Genomic DNA, 10,366 nt, shown 5'->3' with positions numbered 1-10,366 from the left:
CAGCAGGTTATCAGCTGTGAACTATTAGCTGCTACTTGAAGTGATAAGAGTGAGGTTTCATGTATTAGTCAGTTCCTGGTGTAGAGTGAACACAAACAGTGGTATTACCTGGCAGAGAGCCCGGCTGATAAACCCTTTCAAAGTCAAATAACTTCACTGACCAAAAGAAACACTGCCCAAAAAAAATTGTTCCTCAGGAATTTAAACAGTGCGAGTAATTCATATACAAATGATCCTTTTAAGGGTTTGTGTTTGAGTCTTTTAAACAAACAAAAGCTGAGATAAGATTCTGCTCAGCTTCTTTGGGACCATGAAGCGACTTCAAGTAAAACTAAGGTCAACATGAAAAGTAAACACTACACTACACTGGTGTGGGAGGCGGATTACAGCACCCTTCAGCTGCAAGCCTTCACATGTCGAACTGCGGGAAAGTAAAAAGAGAAAGTCCTTGGAACTGAATGGAAAGCAGAAAAAGGAGAAGGAAGGTGAAAGGAACTAAGGATTGTATCTTGAAGTAAAATCATGAATGATAACGGCTTAACAGATCTGGATTCCTCCTGGGGGAAAGCTGGAAATCTCCAAAATGATGAACCAGTTAAGAACTCAGAACTTCAGATCCAGGAGCCGGAGCAGGACCCGGTTCTGGTGTGGGTCCCAAGCGGGAGGCGTCTGATCTCAGGTCTGCTGGGTCTGAATGTGATGCTGCTGGGGGCCGCCCTGGTGGCCGGGCAGGCCTTCAACCCTGAGGGCCTGAAGCACCAGGAGCCCCAGGTGTTCATGCTGCTGCTGATGGGGGCCAGCATTCTGTGGATGCTGTGGTACCTGCTGTGGGCCAGTAAGCAGCCTGGCATCTGCCCACACAAGGACCACCACGCCGGGGGAATCACTGTCACCGGTAGGCTCCTGTATCATTTTGACAGAATACTAGATTATATTAGTTTGAATCCTGTAATAAATATGTCTTTCTCTCTCTGTGCTCCAGTGGTGCTCATGCTGTTTGCTGCATTCAGTCTGCTGCTGTATATCTTCAGGGTTGGTTATTTGATCAGTATGAGGGAGTGTAAGCCCGCTGCTAAAGTGCTCTCTCCATTCATCGAGGCTCCCTTCCTCGCGCTGCAGGTACGGATTTGTATACTGTGGGAAAGAGAACATCAGCTGGTTCACATTGAACAGGGGCTACAATGAGCAAAACTAAGATGATTGTGGAAGAAAGGAACATGATCATTGTGATTGTAACAGCTATTAATATGAATATTCTAATCTATTATAAAAATAAATAAATGGACAAAGCATGCCATAAGTATAGAAGGTGACCTTTTCCACTAGGCCAAGTGGAGGAATGTGTTATTATTATTATGGATTTATCTTGATTGAAACAAAAAAAGACAAAAAGTGCAAATGTTGAATTGTAATAAGCATGCGTACGAATAGAGCTTCAAACATCCCTTATAATAATAATCTTTGAATTGCTTTAAAAACGGCATAGTCTTTGATTTCACCCCACAAGTAAAGTAAAATAAAACAATATAAACTCATAGGTCTACTTGCCAACTTTGTCGAGAGATTTCAACTACAGTAGAGTGTTCATCAGCCAGTGAAATTGGTTTGGTCATCAAATATTTGTGTGAAAGATCAAGGGACAGATAGCTTGAATAAACATTCCATTTTCAAAAAATGTGGTTTATAATGTGACAGCTCTAAAACGATAAGAGTTTTCTATAAAAGTTGAAACGTTTAAGGTAGATAGAATCTAGTTCTCTACTGCACACCAAAAATCCAAAACGGAACCAAACTTTGATTCCAATATGTCTTGGCTCATTTATGTGTCCTCTATCACTTTTTTTTCTGTAGCATGACAATGTTATTTTAAAAAAAGTACTTAGTAAATGTATAGTGCTTTATTGTATAACTGGTTATACTGGTTTTATTTTGCAGACATATTTACTGTGGGCTCACTCCAAAGACTGCATTCACAGACATAAGATCATCACCAGGTGCATCACTATGTATATTTTCCACACGTTTAATATACACGGGAATGTTATTGTTGCATTTGTGTTTTTAACCTTCTTATTTGCTGCAGGTCGGGGCTGATGGTCATCCTCTCCGCTGACCTGGTGCTGTGGCTCAACGCCGTGACGGAGGACACCATCCACGAGGAGATCGAGTTAGAGAAAGAAGACCGGCTGGACTTCAGCAACATAAACTCATCTGAAGCAGACAGCTCTGATTTAGCAGGTAGGCTACTTAAACGTCTCAGGTGGAATCATGCCCCTCCCCCTTGTAATCAAACACAATTACTTACTTTGAAAAGTAAGTACATTTATTCAAGTTTTGCAATTTTGAGGCACTTGCACTGTTGATTAATATTAGTATTATTTTTTTTCCTCATACTACATTTTACTTCTACCCTACTGCATCTCAAATGGAAATATTGTACTTTTTACCAAACTGTGTTTATCTGAAAGCTTTATCAAATTACATTTGTTTGCACAAAATACATGAAAATGTGCTATTCCAGCTGAAATGATTATAAGATAAGCTGAAAATGAATTGCTAACTATTTATCATTTAAGATATTTATTTATTTATTAATGTAAAAAACATTTCATGGTTCCAGCTCCACAAGAAGATGCACTGATTTTCTTTTAATATTGATAAGTGTAATATACTAGTAATCATTTTTAGATTTGGGATTTCTTACTTTTTCCACAAAGCAACCACACAAACGATAAAAAACTGGCATAATATATTACAGTCACAGAGGAAATTATAAATACTTATTGTAATGGCAATTTCCTTCTCCTATGTCCTAGATATTTTTGCCATTACTTTCACAGAAGGGCTGAAGAGTGATCCAGACGCAGACACAAACAGATGATTTCCGGTCCTTTGTTGAAGTTTATAATGTTGTTTATTCAGCTTTACATACCAGGGTTAATTGTACAGTTTCTAATTGTTGTGATGAGCATCTGCCGGGCTGGTGGAATCGGTATGCTCTCTTCCTCCTGTGTCCACACCTCTCCTGTCACCTATGACCTCCTTATATACACCCGGTGCAGCTAAACCCCGCCACCCAGTGTTCATAAATAATATTGCACTATACATATAACTCAAATAAACTGACACACCAACAACACCCATAAAATGGCTCCTACACACCAGCTCCTAATTGGCTTTAGTATGAAAACAAAAACAATTACCAATAAATAATAAAGGAGCTATAAAAATGGTGTGTATGTGTTGGTATGAAATTCTTAAAGAATTTTCAGTTTATTTTCCCTTATTTTAAGGGTCATCAGTCTTTGCTGTTCTTAGGTTGAAGCAGTCGTGTTGCCATTGTCCAGCGCTGAGAGAACCTGTGGGTTATATTTTCACCCAATTCCAAGCCTCTCCTAGGGCTCCTGTATTGATGAGTCAGTCACTTCTTCAGGTCTGTCACTTGGATTCAGCCGGTGCCCTGCTACCATAGCAGCAAAATCGCAGATGAGCTGCTCGGTAACGTGTTTGTTGTTGGGCAAGCTGGGATTTTCTTGTCTGAATGGCAAGTCTAGGCAGTAGTGTCCATCTGACATCTTCACTTTCTCGGCCACAAGCTTGGCTTCTTCCTCAGGCACTACGTCAGATTGGTGTAACTCGACATCTGCTGTGAAGTCAGGCATGCTGTGACAGGAGTCTGAAGTCAGCTGGCTTTCAAAAGGCTCGTCTTCTGCCTCTTCATAGTAATCACCTGAATCCCGACCCTCATCTTCTTCTTCTTGGGGGGCCTCAGTTTTGCCTTCAACATCCCTATCACTGTCTCCTTCGGCGTCTGCTACAGCATCGCCATCCTCTTTGGCGTCTGCTACAACATCGCCATCCTCTTTGGCGTCTGCTACAACATCTCCATCCTCTTTGGCGTCTGCTACAACATCGCCATCCTCTTTGGAGTCTGCTACAACATCTCCATCCTCTTTGGCGTCTGCTACAACATCTCCATCCTCTTTGGCGTCTGACATGTTTGCAGAGTGATTCATAATGTTCAGGAATTGTTTGTCTTCTCTGGACATTTCCTCTGTTTCCTTGCTTGTATTTTCCTTGAAATCATGATTGTATTGTTTGACCAATAGCTCCTCTAGGCGTACAATGGCTATCCGATTGACAGCAGCAGCAGGGTGGCCATTAGCATCTCTGCTGTCGATAGCTGCAGTTGGTTTATCGTCCTGGATGCTTCCAAACAGAGGATCTGACAGTATCTTCACTTGCCTTTCTATAACGTTGACAAGGTCAGGAAATGTAGCTCGATGCCCACGCTCTTCCTGTAGCTGACATGCTCTATTCCTCCGCTTGTCTCTGAGTTTGTAGGGTATGTGTTCTGAAGTATACTTTTATACCAATAAAGGACTGGATTACCTAAAGCCAGTTGAGTAGCACTTGAAATGTTTGGCTCTATGAAACCTGATATACTTATATGATTCTGTTTTCTTCAAGGTTGTGTCTTCCTGGTCGAATGTACTTATTGTAAGTCGCTTTGGACAAAAGCGTCAGCTAAATGCAATGTAATGTAATGTAATGTAATGTGTTTCATGTTTGAAACAACATTAATTTCATCCATATAGGTGAGATGTTCCATTGCATTGCAACAACCTCTTAGGAACAAAGAGAAGGCTTGCAGTGCTTTCACATCTTCGGCTTTGGTCATTGTCCAGGTAAATGCTTTGTTCATGTATGCAGTGGCGATCTTATGTTCATTACCAAAGTGCTCTTTAAGCAGCTGTTTTGCCCTTTGATAACCTTGAGCTGGAGGCAGATGTTGGCAGCTGCACACAAGGTCCTTTGGTTGTCCTCTAGTGTATTGCTCTAGGTAATGCAGGCAGTCACTTTCATCATCAGTTTTCCGCTCTCCTCTTTCAAATGCACGGATGAAGGCTTCAAACTGCAATGGGTCACCGTCATAAACAGGAATGTCTCTTGGAGGTAAAGTAGAAGTGAGATGTTGTTGAGCCAGCATAGCAGTGATGTCATTTTGCCTCTGGATTAGGTTATAGATGTCACCTTGATTACCATTGTTGATTACAGGTGGTGTGATGTCAACATGTCCCTGCACATGTGTCTGTATACTTTGTCTGGGAATAGAGGTTTGGGCTTGATGAGGCGGGAATTCAGTTGCATGTAGATTAAATCTTGCTGTAGAGTTTCTGAAGTAAGAGCTCATCCCATCTGATGCTCTCGAGGTGTGTCTTGATCCCATGCTGAGCACGTTTAGCCTGGCACTGGCTTCTGCCAGTTTAGTTTGTAAATCCAATTGTTCCTTTTTCCGTTTCACCTGTTCTTCCTGTTGTTTTAATTGTTCCCCTTGTACATCAGGCTCATGTTGACTGTTCAGTGCTGCCGCCCTTTCGATTAAAGCCGCCCTGTCTGCCTGGGCTTTAATTCGAGCAGAAGAGGTAGATGATGCGTGTGATGAACCAGTTGTGTGTCTTGACTGAGGGTGTGATGCCTTTGAAATGCTGTCATCAGGTCCGATGTCATCTGAGCTGACACTTTGTTCTATGGCACTTCCCACAATAGAGTGTGTAATTGCCTGTCCACTCTCAGATAACCACACATTTGCATCTTGTATAAATCCATCAAATATATGCATCTTTTCTTGCAGCCACTGCTTTTGCTTTCCCATTTCTTCTTCAGGCAGTTGGTCGGTTAATGATTTGTGATTTGCTTTTAATTCATCCCACAACTTCATAAATTCAACCAGTTTCAACTGTATTTCCATTAACTTCTTTACTTGTTTGTAGCTGAAGTTTCTTGCTTTTTGACAGTTTGCAATAAACAATTCCAATCCTTTGGCAGTGTGAGTGATAATCCTTTTTTCCCTCACAGATTGCAGTCCAACAGCGCCATCTTGTGACGTGACGTCAGATTTCACAGACATGATTAATGTTCACTGTCCCTTTAAGTTTCGTTTTCAGGAATTGTCCGTTAGCCAGTGGCGAGCCGTCAGGGACCTCTATGCCCTCTGTGAGGGCCTAAGATATTCTAAAAAATTATATTTGAAAACATAAAAAAAAAATAATAATATTATTTTTTAGTTGTTACATTTTTCATTAGTTTTACCAAAATAACATAATTTAATTGTATTTAAAATAATATTTCCAAAGAAATAAATCCTTCGAATCTGCCTGTTCAGTTTCTGTTGGAATGTGAAGGGTTAAATGCCGTCTCTGCGAGTTATGTGAAGACGGGACTCCACGGGAGGGCTTGTTGGTCCCTTTGTAGATTCACAGAGGGCCCGCTATAGTAACTCAATGAGAGAGTAATGTCAAATGACAGTACAATTGACCAATCATATCTTCCCTCTAAATGGGCAGGCTTTATTTTCGCGGACTTTATGACAAGTTCCGCCCGCTGTGACTGAGGTCTATGCAAGTGGTGCAGTGACGCGTCCTAAAACCCGGAAGTAAGCTGCGCTCGGATTCCCTCGACAGAAAGCAATGGGATTTCTCCATAGGATTTTGGAAAATAGCTCGAAATAAGGTCTGTGGAAAACGAACCTGTTAGATAAATGCACGTTGTGTTCAGCCGGATAATATCCACATGTCTATCCTACTTTTGAATCATAAATCTAATCGATAGATTTATGATCGATAGATTTATAATTAGCATAAGTTCGTTCATGATGGCTCACTTCAGTGATAGTGATGACATCGTTGCGAAATTATTAACCGAGTCATTTTCAAGATTGAGTTACAATGATAAACTGGAGTGGCAAAGGATCAGCTGAATGACCCTCCATCAAGTGCTTCATCCAAAAGGACAGGAGGATGGACTTTGTGTTTCAGTGATTTGATCATCAAAGGTAGGCCTAAGTCATTTTCAATGCGGGCCGCCGTGCAGACTTAATTCATTTGTAATTGTTACTTGGCTGTGGGTGCCCTGTCATGATAGGTGTTTATATAAATGGTGTTGTTTTGTGTGGTAGAGGGTCGCTGTCATTGATGCGTTTTGCACCCCGGGCCGCTGTTTTGATATTCGGCTGAAGTCTATGTTGAGACATATCTCTTTTTTCGAGGGAAGGGGGGTCAGAGGGCCTAGGTATAAAAGTCACGGCTCGCCACTGCCGTTAGCTGACAGCGCGCTGTTTCAAACAGCTGACAACGTTGCAGCATTACATCCATTTACTAAGCCATTGTCCAATACAGCTTAATATCTCCAATACAATCTACTTATCACGCTGCACATACCCGGCCGCTTTCCCAGTCTTGCTCTCAGCCTCTTCGGTCCTCGCAGGTGGGAACAATCTCCAGCTGATTGTGGCGTGTGCAGCTGATCCGTGATGACGATGTCGATTGTGCATTAATCCAATTGTTTGTTTCCGTTGAAAACGATCCTTAATCCAATTTGAAGTGATTCTTATTGTCCAGTTTCACTCAAAGAGTGCGATTCCACTTAATGTAATGGCAATTTCCTTCTCCTATGTCCTAGATATTTTTGCCGTTACTTTCACAGAAGGGCTGAAGAGTGATCCAGACGCAGACACAAACATGATTTACGGTCCTTTGTTGAAGTTTATAATGTTGTTTATTCAGCTTTACATACCAGGGTTAATTGTACAGTTTCTAATTGTTGTGATGAGCATCTGCCGGGCTGGTGGAATCGGTATGCTCTCTTCCTCCTGTGTCTACACCTCTCCTGTCACCTATGACCTCCTTATATACACCCGGTGCAGCTAAACCCCGCCACCCAGTGTTCATAAATAATATTGCACTATACATATAACTCAAATAAACTGACACACCAACAACACCCATAAAATGGCTCCTACACTTATTTTCATTTGACTGAATACACTTACTTGCGTTACACTTTCAATGCAGAATTGTAACTTACTAACAGGGTAGTTTTCAGTCATTTTACTCAAGTAAATTACTTGAATGTGTCCTCTACCACTGCTTGTACTATATGTCTATATTTTTTTTTTTAACATTCCTCCATGCTTGCTTCAGGACTTGCCAATTCCACCTGGTGCCAGTGCAGTGTGAGTGCAGGCTGCCTGATCTTCAGGAAAGGCTTCGAGATCCTCTACCCCTTCAACATGGAGTTCTACCTGATGGCAGGCTGCTTGATCTACGTCATGTGGAAGAATGTAGGCCGCAGGATGAGTCCGGGCCCCCACCACGAGTCTCAGAAGCTCACCTTCCAAGTTGTCTACCAAGGGGGGGTCATATACGGGCTGGTGTTGGGGGCCCTGGTGCTCGCAGCTGGGGTGGCCGTCTTCATTCTCTACCAGGTCTGGGTGGGGCAGCAGCAGCTCCGCCTCACCGCCTTCCACATATTTTACGGGTACCACCTGGCCGTGATGCCCGCCATGTCTCTGTGTTCCCTGGGCGGGATGCTGGTCTACAGGCTGGAGAGGAGGGCCAACGAGGGGGGGCACAACCCCACCCGCAGCCTGGATGTTCTGCTCCTGGTGGCAGCTTCTCTGGGTCAGCTCGCCCTGTCCTACTTCTCCCTAGTGGCGGCGCTGGCTGTGGGGACCCAGAGGCCCCTGGGGGACCTGGACCTGTCCTACTCACTCCTCAGCCTGCTGGAGCTCATCCTCCAGAACATCTTCATCATCGAAGGCCTGCACAGGCACCCCAACCTCTTCGCCAAGAGGAAGGAGAAGCAGCGGAGCAGCATCTTCAAGGTACCTGCTAGGGCTGCTTTTAGTTAAATACACATTTAAGTATTATTTATGTAAACATTTTATATTTCTTTCATCAAGCTTTTGCTAAATAGCTTATTTACAAGAAATGATAACACAATTTTTACAGATCTTTCAAGTAAATCAACTTTTTGACGGCAAAATGATTTCTGTTTCAGTCAAATTAGATATTTTGTATAGTACTCCCTGCATTTAATGTTTTGTATACCGGAACTGGAAGTCAGTCATTTCAAAGGTTTTGTTTCAACATTAAACTCTGCCACAGCCTAAGAAAAAGGTTGCTGCTCAAACACCAGAAGAGAGGAAGACAGATGTTTCGCTACTGGAGGGGAACACGTCAGCTGCTGCTGAAGAGCATGATGGGAAAAAACCCTGGACCAAAAGAGCCATACAAGAAATCTGTGCCTTCCTCATCCTTTCTAATGTTATGGTGAGTGTCTGTTGTCTGATTTATTTGAATCTTTATATATTTCTGATTATTTTTGACTTTTTTAATGATTGAGCATACATCTGGTGAGGTTGTGATTTTGTGTTGTATTTGTTGCTGTCAGTCAGTACCCTTTAATAAGTCTTATGGGGTAGGGGTGTAGCGGAAGTACAGGCTGTAAAACCAAAAGTAATCCCCTAACACTTCACATACAAATGATATTTTAGTTGTTTTTATTGAAAATGATTACACTCTGATATATTAGGCAGTAATACTTTAGGTCTGATGTTGGTAAAATACTTAAGTCAGTAAAAGTGAATATAATATTAATGTATAACATTTTTCTAGCAGTTGTAGGAAGGGATACTTTTTTTTAATTAATACTAAATGCATCTTAACTCGTGTTGCTCATCATTGACATTTCCTAGACTTTGAAACAGAAAAACAATTCTCCCTGGCTATTTACATTCCATTTCAGTGTTTTAAAATAAATACAAAAAATCAGTATTTTGCTTTAAGAAGTGAAGTTCGTTAACATTTTTAACTCAATGAAAGTGGAAAATAATATTTATAAACTTTTTGTGGCAGTGTTTTATAACTTTGTTGTCCTCTATGGACACCTAAACATCTCTCCTAAAGCGAGGCACACGTGTTAAAAATAAATAAAAGTTTCTTTGTTATTTCTGCTGTATAAAGTTGATATACGTTCCCTATTGTTGCAGCTGTGGGTGATCCCTGCGTTTGGAGTCCACCCCCAGTTTGAGAACGGCCTGGGGAAACAGTTTTTCGGCTTCTCCGTGTGGTTTGCTCTGGTGAACCTGGGTCAGCCGCTCAGTGTTTTCTACAGGATGCACTCAGTGGGGGCTCTGATGGAGCTGCTCATCTCTGCCTGACCTGCAGCAGAGGCATAACTCTGACCACATGACTGTTATAGCAGGAAATATACAAAGGTTTAGTGGAAAAACAACATGATACTCACTTATAAATGAGTTGGTTTATGTATGAAATGTAAGTTTGAAAAAGAGTTTGAGGATTTTCTTTCTTTTTTAGGCTGTTTTTCATGTTTTTTCCCTTTAGTTCCAATAGTCCTTAAAAGCTTAAAGGTGGGGTAGGTGATTCACTTCAGAAACACTTGTTATATTCCATGGAATGCTCTTAACATCCCGATAGCAATGAATATATTAAATGCTTTGACAATAAATACATAAAAAAATGTCACCTGTGGAAGCCGTGGTACTGTAAAAAGCACGACCAAT

At 41.6% G+C, this 10,366-nt stretch overlaps 1 protein-coding gene across 1 annotated transcript; it reads left to right on the top strand.

The window, feature by feature from the left end:
* Window positions 1–522: 522 nt before the first annotated feature.
* Window positions 523–10,256, top strand: LOC117553488 (proton channel OTOP3-like). The gene is made up of 7 exons (XM_034227434.1): window positions 523–895; window positions 983–1,119; window positions 1,936–1,994; window positions 2,084–2,238; window positions 7,983–8,665; window positions 8,949–9,113; window positions 9,833–10,256. Exons 1-7 carry the CDS (start codon window positions 523–525, stop codon window positions 10,001–10,003), a joined length of 1,743 nt encoding a protein of 580 aa, XP_034083325.1. The 3' UTR covers window positions 10,004–10,256.
* The last annotated feature ends 110 nt before the right edge of the window (window positions 10,257–10,366 follow it).

The sequence above is a fragment of the Gymnodraco acuticeps genome, unplaced genomic scaffold (assembly GCF_902827175.1).
Source record: "Gymnodraco acuticeps unplaced genomic scaffold, fGymAcu1.1, whole genome shotgun sequence".
Taxonomy (NCBI): domain Eukaryota; kingdom Metazoa; phylum Chordata; class Actinopteri; order Perciformes; family Bathydraconidae; genus Gymnodraco; species Gymnodraco acuticeps.
Note: the sequence above shows the minus strand (reverse complement) of the source record. Positions and strands in the feature narration are given on the sequence as shown.